A 16,022-nucleotide genomic window follows, 5' to 3' on the forward strand; every position below is an offset into this window, starting at 1 on the left:
CCATTTCAGCAGTCAAGTAAAGAAATATTTGTGTTTGTGTTTGTGTTTAGTTTCTGTGCCTAAAGAACATCCGGACATTCCTGGGAGTTAGCCAAGAGAGGTTTCATCTCAAGAAGAGTGAACTGTTTGAGGCCTTTGACCTGTTTGATGTTCGGGACTTCGCAAAGGTATCACCCCAACACACCTACCTACCTACCTACGTACCCACCCACCCACCTACCTACCTACCTACCTACCTACGTACCTACCTGCAGTGGTTCTTCCAAGTTTTTGAACCCTATTGTAATTTTCTATATTTCTGCACAAACTTGACCCAAAACATCAAAGATCATCAAGAGAATATAAAGAGAACCCAATTAAACAAAAGAGACTAAAATATTATACTAAAGGTGAACCTTTGCCCATTCCTCCCTACAGAACAGCTTCAACTCTGGGATGTTGGTGATTTCAAGTCCTGCATTTCCATTAGATTAAGGTCAGGACTTTGACTTGGCCATTCCAAAACACTGACTCTATTCTTCTTTAACCATTCTTTGGTAGAAATACTTGCGTGCTAAGGGTGGTTATCTTGCTGCGTGACCCACGTTCTCTTGAGATTCAGTTCATGGACAGATGCCCCGACATTTTCCTTTAAGATTCTCCCGTATAATCCAGAATTCATTGTTCCGTCAATGAAGGCAAACTGTCCTAATGCAGATCCAGCAAAACAGGCCCAAACCATGATACTACCACCATTAAGTTTCATAGATGAAATACTTCTCTTTTAGAAAATGAAAAAAAGTTATATTTTTGTCTCATCCGTCCACAAAACCTTCTTCCACTATCCTTCTGGCTCGTCTACATGGTCTTGACCAAACCACAGATGAGCAGCAATGTTATTTTTTGAGAGCAGTGGTTTCCTCCTTGCAGCCCTGCCAGGCACACCAGTGTTGTTCACTGTTATACCCATGGTGGACTCATGAACTTAAGTTGTGACCTTGCTGACTATTACATGCCAAGCTCTTGGAGTGGTCTTTGTTGGTCAACCACTCCTGGGAAAGGTAACAGTGGTCTTGAATTTCCTCCATTGGTACACAATGTGTCTGGCTGTGGACCGGTGGAGCCCAAACTCTTTCGAGATGGTTTTGTAACCTTTTCCAGCCTGATGAGCATCAACAACTCTGTTTCTGAGGTCCTTCAAAACCTCCTTTCTTTGTGCCGTGACACACTTCCACAAACGTGTTGTGAAGATCAGGCTTTGATAGATCCTTGTTCTTTAAATAAAACAGGGCTCCATCCCACTGATTGAAAACACATCACTCTAATTTCACTTTCATATTAACTGCTTATCCTAGAGGTTCACACACTTTTGCCACTCGCAGACATGTAACAACGGATCATTTTCCTCAATAAATAAATGACCAAGTATAATATTTTTGTCTGATTTGTTTACTAGGGTTCTCTTTATCTCCCTTTAGGACGTCTTGTGTATTATTTATGCAGAAATACAGAAAGGGTTCACAAACTTTCAAGCACCACTATATCGACCTAACGCAGTGCAGTAATTATGACCCCTCCTTGAGGTAAACACCTTTTGCACTCATATGCCAGTCATTATGGTAGAAGGCAGAAGCACTGCAGCTTGCAGACACCCACAGAGCCCTGACAGGAAGTACGGTGGTGATTTTTCTAATTGAAGCTCCTCAGTGAACACATGAATTCAAAATTTGAGAATTCTTTCACTTTCAGTGCAGTGCAGCCACAGCACTTTACAAGGGGTGATTCAGAATGTGCACTCATTTGATTTGTATGTTCAAAGTAAGAGGAAGCTTGGTCTGTAAAAAAACCGAAATGAGTCAACAGGAGGTGGAACCCTAACCCTCAACCTGAATGTGGGGTCTTTTTACAGTTTATTTAGTTTACAGTGTGTTCCTGTCACTTAGCTTCTCGTTTCACTTTGTTGCTTCCAGTCAGTCACCCTGTACAGTAAAGTAGGACTACAGTAAACTCTTTACTCTCTTTACAGTGGTGGTTTTGTGTTGTAGCTGGACGAGGTGGAGGCAGTTTTACGTCCTTCATGTACAGTTTGGTAGTTTAGTCTAGTGGTTCCTAACCTATGGGTCGGGCCCCTTCAAAGGGTCACAAAATAAATCTAAGGAACTGTGAGATGATTAATGGAACTAGAGAAAAGAAGTTCTGCTGCGTTCATTTTTGAGACTTTTTTTCAAATTTTTATTTTTCTTTTTTGTAAAAATGTTGCATAATTTCTTTCTAGGTCCTCAAATAGTTATTGAATTTGACCATGTGAGAAGTTTAGAGGGGAACTCTCTTTGGTGGAAGTGCTAACAAGTCATACACACATGAACACTGACGAGGGGCCCCGACCAGACACTGCTGTATGCGGACTCTGTTACTTTCAAGAAGTCCTGAGCTAGCTGTTTCCCACGTTTATAGGCTTTATGCTAAGATAAGCTAACCAGATTATGATATAGTCAGTGACATGAGTGTGGTATCAAAGTTCAATTGAAGTCTCCAGCAAAAAGCGAAGAAGCACATTTCCCAAAATGTGAAACCGTTTCATTAAAGTTGTTGTTAAGTGGTTATTGAGCTGTAAATCAGTCCATTCAGACATTTCTCTTTTCTGAACTTCTCCCACAGATTTTCACTTCTTGTTACATATTTCTTCCTTTCTCTGTCTTCAATGAAAATAGAAAATGCAAAAAAAAGTAGCACAGCAGAACTGACTGAAGTTTAGTCTTTACTTGGACAGTATATTTATTTTATATCACCACAAGCGTAATGAGAGGCCCACCTTATTTTTATTTGTTTCTCTGAAAGTAATGAATCGTATTTCATTGATCTGGGAGGCAACTTGTGAAAAATAATTATCAATGACAAAAATAATTAAAGTAACAAAAAATCCATGACATCATCGCTTTAAAACGTGCCTCTAAGCACAGATAGGCTGACATATGGAGTTCACCGAGACACGTTGCTGCTTAATCAGAAAGAATGATCAATTTCATTCGAAGTGCAATGTGACAACTTTGAGTTCGCTTCTGATCACATCTCTCATCAAATTGGTTATCTGAAATCACTCATCATGATACTGCAGTTCTCATTTACACACTAAAACAGAATAAGAGTGAAACCAGTTTGGAGCAGAATTATTCAGCGTTAATGTTTGAGGTGTGAAACAGCTCTTACTCTTTGTCTACCAGTCTGTGTCTCACTCTGCACAGGATATACTAACTACATACCTCTCTGTGTGTTTGTGTGACAGGTCATAGACACTTTGTCCATCCTGTCTCATTCATCCATTGCGACACAAAGAGGACTCCAGTAAGTAATTTCCTTCCTCTGTGGCATAAGTGAGGTGTTAATGCAGTTTTTTGGTAACACTTTTCTTTCTGCTATTTAGCATTTATAAGCTCGAAATAAACATTTAATAAATGCTTCAAAATTCACTACAATGCATAATGCCTCATCTAACACATCTGTTTACAGCTGTATTATAGTGCAATCAATAATTTATTAAATGTTTATATACTGCTTCAATGCTAAATGTAACACAAGTAATTTAAAATAATGAATCACTTGATAATTGTCATTCTCCTTACACCCTTCCTCCTCTACCACCCTCACCCGCAAACACACACTCACACACACTTTTGCTCCTCTAGGCCTTTTCCTTTGGAGGGATGCGCTCCTGATGATGAGATCTACAGCGGCCTGTCGGACCAGATAGAGTGAGCCATTTTTCTCAAAAATGTTATGATGCTAAACTTGATAACTTGAGGAAGAAGAGATGTAGTCCCAAAAAAAGCTGTCTTTTTTTGTAGTTTTGTTTTATTTATTTTTTATTGTTTTGGTCTGCTGCTGTACATAGTTACACCAAAGATTCATCTTCTCAAATACAGACTGTCCGATTCCAGTGCAGGAGGGGTAGCAAGAACATAAATCAATACATGCAGACACATACTGAGTACAGCACATACCAACTGCAAGCGAAAAATATCCAAATACATTTTGTTGTACAAATTCCAACACAAAAAGTTATTTAAAAGATTTCCTGATTAATCATATGCATTTTTTCTCAGTCAATATTTGTACAGTACATTTGCGCTTCCCTATAGGGATATTAATCAAGACGTGTGTGTGTGTGTGTGTTATGTGTATCAGTGACACAGTCGATGAGGATGACGATTTGTACGACTTTGTGGAGGATGAGGAGAACGAAGGGGATGAGATTTATGAGGACTTGATGAGGACGGATGAACAACCTGAAGCTGTGAGTGGTTCACATGCAAAAAATCATCACCTCAAACCAAACAGCAGGTTCAGGCTGTGACGGTCTGTCATTGACATGTACAGTGCACTACAGTCCAGATGGTTGTTACACAGGTGTATAAAATCCTGTCCTGTTTGTGTTCGGTCCTGTAAACCAGTTGTTTCTCACCTTTTTGTCTCGAGCACCTAAAAACAAAATAATTTCTGTTTATTGTAGGTTAGGAATCATTTGAGAATGTTTGATACCAGTGTCTACTGTTTACACCGCCTTACCTTGGGAACTATGAATAAAATCTTATTATCTTTTTCTACAAAAAAACTTTTTTTTATTTAACAAAAGGAGCCAAACTTCTTTTCATCTTTAAATTGTGACTAATTTGTCAATATGAAATGGAGTCTCAAATTAGCAAAATCTTGATTTAAGAATAAATTAAGACATTAAGTGCCAGCTTTCAGTTCTTACCCAGCACTACGAAAATATTTTGGTCAGAGTTCAGAGTTTTGAGGTTGGATACTCAGCCTCCACTAAAAACATGTCTAATAATCCTTTTTCTTGTCTTATTTGAATAATTTTCACAGCCCTGATTAAGGACAAAATAAACATAATTTTGTACAGTAGCAGCATACAGTATCTTTCTGCGTCCCTATAATCATCCTGCGATCTCTTAGATCTACGTTGCGACCCTCTGTGGGTGTTATGAGCCCCAGATTGGAAACCACCCGGAGCTGTGCAGATATTGTTGCAATGTGCCTCCACCCGCAGATAGCAGCCCCATCCAGGAACAGCATTATGTATAAATGTCACCCAGCTACATAATTCATAGGCACACACACACTACTATGCCCTTAATTATTGAGAATATTCCACTGAAATTGAAAAGCCTCAATATTTATTTAGTATTGCTGCAGCATTTTATCATTTCTTTCTTGTCAAATATTTATGCATCAACTGGATGGCTAGTTCCACTAAGTGAAAATGCAACCTAAGCAGCAGAAAGTATTTTCATGACATAATCAGAAGAAGCAGAAAATGCTGACGAATCATGGCAGAAATGTAACAACCAATATGGTGAGAGAAAAAAAAAAAGCTGATGGTCGAAGAGACAAAGATTGTTCTGAAAGGCCTGTCATCAGTGTTCGGCTGCTGCAAACTGTGTCTGTAATGATGTAAATAAATGAATCTTGTGTGTGTTCATGCAGCAACAGAAGACCGGCGTAGACAAACGAGAGTGCTGCCTGCAGGAGATCAGACAGACAGAAGAGAAATACTCCGATACACTGGAATCTATATTACAGGTGTGCACACAGCTTCGGTCTGACCAAAGAAAAAACCACGCCTCCATGCAGATCACACACAGACACGCCTGCAGATGGACTTTCATGTGTACATTTAAAGACAAATTAACAAACAACCCTTCTCTTTTGAGCAGCACTTTATGAAACCTCTTGAACGGTTCCTCAAGGATCAAGACATCGAGAGTATCTTCATCAACATAGAGGTACAGAGGGAGATTATCCATACAGCCGGTCATGTGGACAGGTTTAACTTCACCTATTAGCCTTGTTTACATGTTCTCTGTGTATGTGTGTCTGCAGGATTTGGCTAACACCCATCGTAGTTTGTTGGAGGAGGTCCGGAGCTCCATCCTGAGTTATGGAGCAAAGAATCTCCACCAGGTGTTTCTGAGCTACAAGGAGAGGTACACAACACACACGCACACACACACACACACACAGACACACACACACACACACACACACACACACACACATATATATATCCTATCTGTTATACAGTAACAGAGGAGATACATGTATATAATAATATGTCTTTATATCCCTAACCCCCTCAGGCTCTTACTGTACGGTCGCTACTGTAGTCAGGTGGAAACAGCGACGAAACATCTCGACAAGCTTTCGAATATGAGGGAGGATATCAGGATGAAACTGGAGGTGAGGGAGACTGTCACACTGGCGCGTGTGAAGCACAGGCGATGTGTGATGTTAACGCTGAGACGTGTACAGTATTTCTTGATGAGGAGACAGAAATGTTTTGTATAGTTTAAGGCGAACTAAAGGTCGAGTCACTGGAGCCCAGAGTAGCTCGGCCCTATTGAACACAGCAGTGTGCGGCAGTGCTTGGTGGTGGGAAGCCAGAGAGGGATTGTGTACTTGCTTTTGATTACTGTAATGTTTCAGTAGCTTTAAGCTGCATTTTGTTATTTCTAGTTTGACGTATGTATGAAGTGGATGCAGTGTGGCAGAGTCAGACTTATTTTTTGTACTACAACAAATAATTCCTTGATAAATCAGCTTGAATGGCACAATCGGCCATTTATTACACTTTTTTCTTCAGACATTTTAAAACCATAAAGATTTAATATTTGTAAAACTTTCCCGGAGCCGAGAAAAAGCTACTTTTATGGGTGTGCTTATGGGCTGAGTCAGCAGCTTTTGAGAAAGATGCAGTGTTGAGTCATGGGCAACACGATCCCAAAACAAACCGGGAAGAGAGAAAACTTTAAGTGGCGTATGTGCTGTGTGAGCAACTTTCACTGGAATGAATGAGTCTTCCATCTGGTGCCATCATCAGGTCAAAATAAGAATTTGTCTGATACTTCAATGACCAAAAACTTGGAAAGACTAATGACCCTCCTATCAGCCTGTGCTGTGATGTGTGTTTAATGCTAATTAACAAATACTCTTATGCTTCCACACTAAACTTTACCTTTGACTGACTATTTTAATGATATCATGCACAAAGAGTATGCTTTGAGTAGTTATGACCAATATGAAAACTCAATGGCGTAAAGATGTGTAATACAAAGAGTACTAAACCTATGAACAGTTTTACAGATGTGGCTTTTGTAATGATGGTCTGCAGCAGAAATACTTTCTGGACCACAGTGTAGGGGGGTGGGCTGATCAATCCACAAACCATCAGCCTCTTAGTGCTGCAATATTTGTCTTTGTGTCGTGTGCATGTGCACCATTAAAAACTCTAATGTCTAAATATGCATGTGATTAAGTAAATAACAGAGATTATAGTAAAAAAAAAAAGAAACCCATCCATCCATCAAATTAATCAGAAGCCTATTAATAATGCAGTCACCTCATAAATCATGTATTTCTCCCCCTTACGTGAAAGTATATTGTTGCTGGTTTTAACAATGAAAAGTTTCTCACTTTTGTTTCAGTACCGCATTCGCCCTCAAGGGGAAACTGGCAACACCCTCATAACATGAATGTGGTTAACTGCAGATGTTCACTTCCTTCTCCTTTTCACTCAGGAGTGTTCAAAGAGAGCCAACAGTGGACGTTTTTCTCTCAGAGATTTACTCATGGTCCCTATGCAGAGGGTCCTCAAATATCACCTGCTGTTACAGGTATGTGTGTGTGTGTGTGTGTATGTACGTGCATGCTTGCATTACATTACATCTTCTTCCTTTCTTTCCTCAGCTGGTTTTACCCAGCAGCTATAATTTGATGTGGTGTGTTTGTGTGTGCAGGAGCTGGTGAAGCACACCACTGACCCGACAGACAAGGAAAACCTACGCACAGCTCTTGATGCCATGAGAGTAAGTGTGTGTATTTGTGTTTATGTGAATTTCACTGACTGACTTTCATTTATAATATTTCAACATTCAACTATTTTTCTTTGTGTGTGTTTGTGTGTGTGTGTGTGTGTGTGTGTGTGTGTGTGTGTGTGTGTGTGTGTGTGTCCAGGACTTGGCACAGTGTGTGAACGAGGTGAAGCGAGACAATGAGATCATCAGACAGATCACCACCTTCCAGCTGTCCATAGAAAACATGGTGGGGGGGCACAGTTTCCACTTAAACATATTTCTTTTTGACAGTTAATTATTTTGGTTATCTATTCTCCTCTCCTCTGATCTCTCTAGACTCAGTCTCTTGCTCTCTTTGGTCGCCCCAAGATTGACGGAGAGCTGAAGATCTGCAGCTCGGAGAAAAAGTCGAAACAGGACCGGTATGTGTTGTTTATATGTCTCTGTGTATTTTTCACGTGTCAACATCAAGTATCTGACCTTTTGTGGTATCTGTGTGTGTTTTGCTGTTTGTCAGATATGCATTCCTGTTTGATAAAGCCATGTTTGTATGTAAGAAGAAGGGTGGAGAGACTTTTGAGTTGAAGGACATCATTGAACTACAGCACTACCAGATACGAGACGAAACCGCAGGAGAGAAGGACAATAAAAAGGTCCTCTGCTTCCTTCAATCTGTAGCACCAGTTATACCAGATAGCGATATACCATGTTAGTGCATAGACTGACTGTGTGTGTGTGTGTGTGTGTGTGTGTGTGTGAGCAGTGGTCCTACCTGTTCCTCCTGCTGGACGTTTACGGGAGGTGTGGTTACGATCTATTCTTCAAAACCAGAGAACTGAAGAAGAAATGGCTGGAGCAGTTTGAGATGGCTATGTGAGTTACCACACACACCCATGCACATACAGTATACACATGGAAATACACACACACACACACACACACACACACACACACACACACACACACACACACACACAGTAGAAAATTGTGACCAGGCTGTAAATGAACCCTTTTCTGATTAATTATTGGCTTTCATGAAGCCTGATAATGTTTACACAGCACTGGATGTTGGGTGCAGTCTTTCTCCTATTCCTGCAGTATTCCTGCATAAAAGTTGAAAAGTCCATAAAGCTGCAATAATGAATATGTTTTATATGAATATGCTTATCCTATAAGGGTAAGCGGTATAGCTAATGGTTGGATGGATGGATGACTATGTGTAATGTGAAAGGGGTCACCTGTGGTTACAAACCACAGATGACTATCACCTGACTCAGCACTTCCCCAACCAACTTGAGGCTTTAAAGCATTTCTCAGCTTTCTTTTTTTTTTTTTTGTTATTTTGTTTTTTTGTTTTCTCTGGCACTCTCACTGCTCTCATTGTGTCATTTCTGGTCACAGCAGACAAAAAAAAGCTCTAACATATCCATCGTATATTATCTGCACATCATCAAACAGCAGACATGTGAAACTAGCAGCTAGCTGTTGAACAGTGGTGAACACTTAGCAGCTAACTGCTCCACCATGTTCAGATATTTCCCTTGGGAGTTGTTCACAACTGCAAATTAATGGTAAAGTTGCTCCGTTTCTGCTTGATGTGTAAATAATCAATGGTTTGCTACGTTCACATACCAACTTAAAAAGTGTCAGTGTGACTAAGTGGCCAAATAACATCTGTTATTGCGGGTTTAAGTTAATCATCTTCTTATTTTTTGTAATCAAATATTTAATTATTTCTAATGATGAAAATTACATAATGTAAAACATCAGAAGACAAAGTTAAGAAGTGAAGAAGTTTAGCTTTAGCCAGTTGTCATTTATGGTTCTGTGATGCAAATTAGCTGATTGCTCAACCCTGTAGGAAATGAACAGACAATTTGGCGATTATGTTTATCGGATTATGCAATCTGCTCTGCACTGTGTCGCTGCAACTGTTGGTGTCTTCAGTCTCGTGAGTGTCCAACATAAGAAGCTGCAATAAATTTGTTACTTTTGCCATTTATGTGTAAGTATTAAAGTGAAAACCAGCTCTGTGATTGCTTGGTTCCCCCGGCTTTGGTCATAACAGCTGTGCTTTATGGTTGCAGGTCAAATATGTGTCCAGAGAACGCCACAGCCAACAACCATGACTTCCAGATGTACTGCTTTGAGGAAACCACCTCCTGCAAGGCCTGCTCGATGCTGTTAAGGTACTTTTGTCTCACTAGCTGTTTCTCTCAGCTCCTCCCGCAGCTCCAATTTTAAAAGAAAAAACAGCAAAGACTTGTCTGCTGTGGCTGAATCTCTCCATCTGTCGTCCTCAGAGGGATATTTTTCCAGGGCTACCGCTGCACCCGCTGTAAAATGGCTGCACATAAAGAGTGTTTAGGCAGAGTCCCTGCCTGCGGACGAAACTCAGGTGTGTACACTACTTCTAATCAGCGGTGATTATCATGATTTAGCATAATTATCACTTCTTCCATTGATTGTCCTCTTAAAATTACAGACCATGCTGGCACTACGAAGAAGGTAAGACTATATTCATCTCTGACATTGTGAATATGTTTCATGTTTTTATTCTTGTAGAGGTGATGAATCATTTTACACTATTTTATATGAACCTTTTTTTAATTGACCTTGTGCAATTACATCAAACTTTCATCTTTTGTTCCCTCAGAATAAAACACAGAGGTCCTCCGGACATTCCAGCGTTGGTAAGAAATTCATGATATAATCATTTAGGCAGCGCATCTTTTACTTTGAAAAATCTTTTTAAAAAAAACAAACTTCAAAACCTTCCAGTGTGGTTCTCCAGAAGAAGAGTAAATAAATATCCGATGCAATTTAAGTGCCTTCATTGCCTGTCAAGTCTCTGACATCTCAACATCCCTACCGCCTCAACATCTCCTCTTCCTCCCCCTCGTTCTCTCTCTCAGGATTTCCTAAGATGGAGGTATGTCAGGAGTACTATGCCTTGCCTCCGCCTCCTGTGGGCTTTGGCCAACCGCTTCACCTCTCCAAAGGTGACATCATTGAGCTGACCCGCGCTGATGCTGAGCTGCCATGGTGGGAGGTAACGTTAACAGAAACAAATTCAAACAAACACAATTCTTCATTCTGAAAACTGAGGGGATCACACGTTATTTTGTGTTATGTTTTCAAGCCTTGTTTCCTGTGGTTCCTGTGTAGGTGTGAGATGCTTTTGTCTCTTTCAGTCTCTTTTGTCATTTTCCTCTCTGCATCTCGTCTCTTGCTTCCGCTTCCTCCCTCGTGCCCAACCCGCATTTCTCTTTCTGTCTTCTTTTTACTGTGTGATTCATTTGAAAAGTTTTAATTTGGAAAAAAAAATCAGAACCTACTAGCTGAATTCACTTTAGCTGCTTCAGTGTCGGGTCCTGGGGTTGTTCACACTGGCTCACTGTCACACTGTTATTGCTCACTGGGACACTTGAATAGTCCAGAGCCATCTTTAATGTTGTTACTAACACCTGTGCTTTTCCTATTATGACAAGTAAAAATGTTTGCTGTATAAATGAGCTTAATCAAATGGCATTTACTTTGTAGGTTGTATGATTTGTTTTTTTTAACTACTTTTCAAGCAGTCTAACTTTGACAATAAAAGCCCTTTTATTTCTTAATTTTTCACTGTGATGATCAGAAACCTAAATTAAGTTTCTGTGCAAGTTAATTTTAAATGGTCCTGAAATGAAAGAACACAAATAGATTTATTTATTTACCCATTATCTTCTAAGGTGTGTTCTGGGAAAATGTAAGTAATGTGAAGTCTTTGTGGCAGAAGGGTTGAAATCTGTCATCCTGTTGACAAGAGCCTGGTGGAGCCACAATATTTACTTAAGCGTTTACTCTCAAACAAACTATTTTTCAGATTTCATGTGAATTGTCTCAGATCAAAAGTGCAAAACTGCATCTGAGTAATTTGTTTCAGGGTGCAGTTTGTTCTCAAGTTACTTATCTATATTGATGTGCTGATTCATTCATATGTTGCAATGACTTCTGCTTGGTCCACCCAGTCCGGCTGTGTGATTTGTTGTTGTGTGTGCCACTCAGGGGAGGAACCTGACTGCTGGTCAAATGGGATGGTTCCCCTGCCAAAAAGTTCAGCCCTACGTCGCTGTGAGTACGACGAAGCAGCCAACATGAGCCGCTGAGCAGCAAACATCCTCACTGAAATTACAAATTTATATGATGTAGAAAATGCATTTTGACAAATAACATTTCCTTTTTTTGCCAAGAGAGATCTGAGCATAAGAAAACAAACATGCATACAAACATGTTCACTTTAGTCCAGTGGTATTTGTCAGCTTGTGCCAACTGTCTACCATTTGCTGTACTGAAGTAGTAGTAGTCTTAGGAAGAGAGGTACAGCTACTGCTAATGACCACAGACCTCTGCAAAGGTCTAAACTGTGTGTATGTGTGATCTCACCTTTTCGCAGAGGCCGACCCCTGACTTGTCGTCTTTCAACTGGTGAGTATCAACTGGTTTAAATCACTTGCAACACTGATAGAGAAACACCACAGCGCTGACACCAACAGCCACAAAAACAGAACCAGACACTGAAAAGCACTGGTGCTTTTAAACCAGCCTTTGTAACTGTGTACTGTGTCATTGTGCCACTAATGGAATCTAGAACTGCAAACCATTGTTTTCCATGTGTAAAATAACCTTTTGTTATTATTCATATAAGTCATAGTTTGTCGTATAGTCAGTGTTTTCTGCCCCAGGGTGTGACAATAACAATGATGGAATGACTCCAGCCGACTCAAACTGCTGCAGATAACAATGTAAAAACGGCTTGTGAAAACAGTGCAGTTGTGTGAAGTATTTCAAAATGTTTTACTTCGGCACCACCTGGTGGTGAGAAGTAGTGACTGCACCAATTTTCATCCAGATAATGTGTAGGTTTTTTTTTTTTTTTTTTTTACAAACTAACCTGTGTCATCATAATAATTTGAAAGATGTGGCAGAAGTCCCATAAAGTGTTTACACCCTAAATAAATGGTTTATAACGCACTATAATGAAGTTGCAAGCAGATATAAGAGCTTGTTAATGTATTTTATTTGCTCTTGAGGCTGGTGCATAAACAGATAATCAAGACAATCAAGTAAACTATCTCTTCATAGGAGAGGTTGTAATTGCTAATAAATACTGTGAGTTAATAAAACACTTAAAAATGTTCTTATACTTGAGTCTGTGCAACTACATTATAGTGTGTTATAAACCAATTATTTGCATACTGCTTATAAATACTAAATCGGAGCACTTAAAGTAAAGTGATACCACAACTTTAGTACAGAGATCATAAAGTCAGGGAAAGGTTGAGTGTTATTTCTGATTAATTCAATTTTCCTTTTGTACATTGAAGATTGTGTTATATCCTCTTTCAAAATGTACTTAGTTACTCAAAGCAAAGAACAAGGTTTCAATTCTCACTGTGATTCAAGGTTTGCTGGGAACATGGACAGAACAGCTGCCAAAAACCTGCTAATGTCCCGGTCTGATGGAACCTTCCTCGTGCGGCAGAAAGATGGAGGAGAGTTTGCCATCAGCATCAAGTAAGCCTCCATCAATTCATCAATAAAAGCACTGTTTGATTTTAGGAGAACTGTACTGGACAAAGTATTAGTTTCTTTTAGGTGAAAGATGTGGATCGACTAAAACTGGGCAATTGTTATTTAGAAATAACAACAATGATTTTTATGATTTCTTTTAAAGCAGGTAACTGAAATGTCGTCAAAGCAAAGGCTGTATGTAACTATGATTGATCGATTAGTTGATTGACAGAAAAGTCTTTTGATAAAAGGTCTTTGGGTTTTCGACAGCTGGGGAGGCAAAGCAATTTGATGACATCCCCATTGGCTCTGTGAACATGTGTTGGGCATTTTTCATAATTTTATAGACCAACAAATGAATTGATTAAAAGATAATATTACAATATATTTATATAAAGCAGACGTCTAAATACCTTTTCGCCTAGATGTCTTTTGATCTACAACTCCTATGCTGAATATAATGGTCTTAGCTTTGCTTACGTAGGTAAGTTTCACTTCCTCTCAAAACCAGGGAAATTTAACTAATAGTACATGTTTCATCCAGCCATGTCATATAAAACCCATAAATTGCAGAAGTGGAAAAATCGATTTTCCTTTTCTTTTTTTTTTTTGAGGAACAGGTTCACAATTCAGCTGTGAAACTAAACACTAAACATTCACCCTTTCAATTTCTTTGAGTTTTGTGTGAACTTTCCCTTTAATGTTATTTGTCTGAAAGCATTTGTCACATGAGCATCTCTCTTTCCCCTCTCTGCGCTCTCCCAGGTTCAACATGGACATCAGACACATTAAGATCACGTCCACTGAAGGCCTGTACCGCATCAATGATAAGAAAGCATTCAAGGGTTTAATTGTGAGTTCAACACCCTCATCCGGCTATAACCTTATGCGACCCACTCTGACACACACATTGAAACAGTCTTTTACATTGTGGATTTCTCACTCGTTTCTCACGCTGTCATTCTCCTCCTGTCACTGTTCTTCACCCTGTGTTAGGAAATGATTCAGTTCTACCAGCAGAACTCCCTGAAGGAGTATTTCAAGGATGTGGACACCACGCTGCGGACGCCTTACAAACAACCAGAGCAAAGCAACTCGTCTAACAACACGCCAAACACCACACCAGGTACAGTGCATCTCTCTGGCGTCACACACCCGTCATTACCACCATCTTAAAGGAACAGTTCTGCGTTTTGGGAAATGTTGACCTAATGGTGGAGCTAGATAGAAGGGCAATAGATCAAAGTTATTACAATTCATCCTGAGGAGACCATCAATGCCTGCACCAAATTTCATCGCAGTCCATCAAACACGTGTTGAGATAATTAACTATGTATGTTAACCTCATGGTGGCGCTAGAGGAAAAGTGCAGGCTTTATGCTAAGCTAACTGTCTCCTGGGTGTAGCTTGATATTTAACGCACAGATGAATATTCTAAATTAACTCTTAGCAGGAAAACAAAAAATTACCAGAATGTCAAACTACTCTTTTGAGCTTATCCATGATCCAACATGGGCTCTGTCTCACAGGGGGCAGCATGAGGAGTTTCGGCGTAGCGAGGGCCAGGTACGACTTCTCGGCCAGGGACCGCTCTGAGCTGTCGCTGCGGGAGGGAGACACCATCAAGATCCTCTCCAAGAAAGGTCACAGTGGTTGGTGGAAAGGAGAAGTGTACGGCCGGGTGAGGAATTTACAACATCCACACATTAAAAAAAAAAAAAAAAAAAATTGTCACCGCTTTTAAGACAATTGTATCTTACCTGCATTGCTCCTGTGTTTCCAGGTGGGGTTCTTCCCAGCCAACTATGTGGAGGAGGACTACTCTGACTACTGCTGACGGAGGTTCAGAGGAGATGTCAGGACCCAAACTGTATGCGTAGGAGACTGTGTGATATCTGGTTTCCATCAATTGCATTAACCCATATGCAGGAGTGTGTCTGTGTGTGTGTGTGTGTGTGAGTGTGTGAGAGAGCTGCTGTTACTTGTGAGTGTCTAGTGATGTGAATAAAACTTTTTTTCAGCTGACATGATGATGTCTGGTTCACATATGTACAACTAACTTGAAGCATACACTCAAACTGTACGTCCAAAACCGTGTGTATCAATCTGCTGCAGTAAGAGCCTGCACTCTTCTGGGAAGGTTAAGGTACCTGGCTGCAGGGATTTGCTCCCATTCAGCCACGAACGCTTTGATGAGGTTGATCACTGATGTTGGGTGATTAAGGTCTGGCTCCAGTTCATCCCTAAGGTGTTAGATGGGGTTGAAGTCAAGGCTCTGTGCTGGCTGCAAGTTCTTCCACAGTAAACTGGAAAAAAAAGCATTTCCTTATTGATCTGGCTTCCTTGTGCGTGATGGCACTGTAATGCTTAGCTTAGCTTGACATGAAAGCTGGGGCATTGTGATGTTTAGACCAGAACAGTTTTTCGCACACTGTCGCCACAAGGCTGGAAGTGCACAGTTGTATAGAATATCACTGTATGCTGTTGCATTAAGATTGATCTTAACTGGAACTAAGAGGTCTGGTTCAAGCTATGAAAAAATGGCACCTGACCAAACAGTGGTGGAAGAATATTTACAGCTTTTACTCAAGTAAAAGTATCAAAACCACTGTGTAAAAATACACTGGAAGTTGT

At 40.1% G+C, this 16,022-nt stretch overlaps 1 protein-coding gene across 3 annotated transcripts in view; it reads left to right on the forward strand.

Annotated features, from left to right (window-relative positions):
• Positions 1–16,016, forward strand: part of vav1 (vav guanine nucleotide exchange factor 1) — a 19,781-nt gene extending 3,765 nt beyond the window's left edge. Inside the window, exons 4-29 of one of the 3 annotated variants that reach the window (XM_022738162.1) lie at positions 51–167; positions 3,263–3,321; positions 3,663–3,728; positions 4,162–4,270; positions 5,470–5,565; positions 5,700–5,768; positions 5,866–5,969; positions 6,123–6,222; positions 7,560–7,655; positions 7,779–7,847; positions 7,996–8,082; positions 8,172–8,257; positions 8,353–8,488; positions 8,599–8,708; positions 9,923–10,024; positions 10,139–10,233; positions 10,321–10,343; positions 10,492–10,528; positions 10,751–10,887; positions 11,883–11,948; positions 12,271–12,302; positions 13,281–13,391; positions 14,154–14,241; positions 14,385–14,514; positions 14,918–15,069; positions 15,172–16,016. In XM_022738162.1, coding sequence (XP_022593883.1) covers positions 51–167; positions 3,263–3,321; positions 3,663–3,728; positions 4,162–4,270; positions 5,470–5,565; positions 5,700–5,768; positions 5,866–5,969; positions 6,123–6,222; positions 7,560–7,655; positions 7,779–7,847; positions 7,996–8,082; positions 8,172–8,257; positions 8,353–8,488; positions 8,599–8,708; positions 9,923–10,024; positions 10,139–10,233; positions 10,321–10,343; positions 10,492–10,528; positions 10,751–10,887; positions 11,883–11,948; positions 12,271–12,302; positions 13,281–13,391; positions 14,154–14,241; positions 14,385–14,514; positions 14,918–15,069; positions 15,172–15,225 — 2,331 coding nt within the window. In that variant the 3' untranslated portion in view covers positions 15,226–16,016. The remainder of the gene's footprint in view (positions 1–50; positions 168–3,262; positions 3,322–3,662; positions 3,729–4,161; positions 4,271–5,469; positions 5,566–5,699; positions 5,769–5,865; positions 5,970–6,122; positions 6,223–7,559; positions 7,656–7,778; positions 7,848–7,995; positions 8,083–8,171; positions 8,258–8,352; positions 8,489–8,598; positions 8,709–9,922; positions 10,025–10,138; positions 10,234–10,320; positions 10,344–10,491; positions 10,529–10,750; positions 10,888–11,882; positions 11,949–12,270; positions 12,303–13,280; positions 13,392–14,153; positions 14,242–14,384; positions 14,515–14,917; positions 15,070–15,171) is intronic. The other 2 variants (XM_022738164.1, XM_022738163.1) reach the window with 2 other exon arrangements.
• Positions 16,017–16,022: the final 6 nt, after the last annotated feature.

The sequence above is a fragment of the Seriola dumerili genome, unplaced genomic scaffold (genome assembly GCF_002260705.1).
Source record: "Seriola dumerili isolate Sdu_G_001 unplaced genomic scaffold, Sdu_1.0 BDQW01000035.1, whole genome shotgun sequence".
NCBI classification, from domain to species: domain Eukaryota; kingdom Metazoa; phylum Chordata; class Actinopteri; order Carangiformes; family Carangidae; genus Seriola; species Seriola dumerili.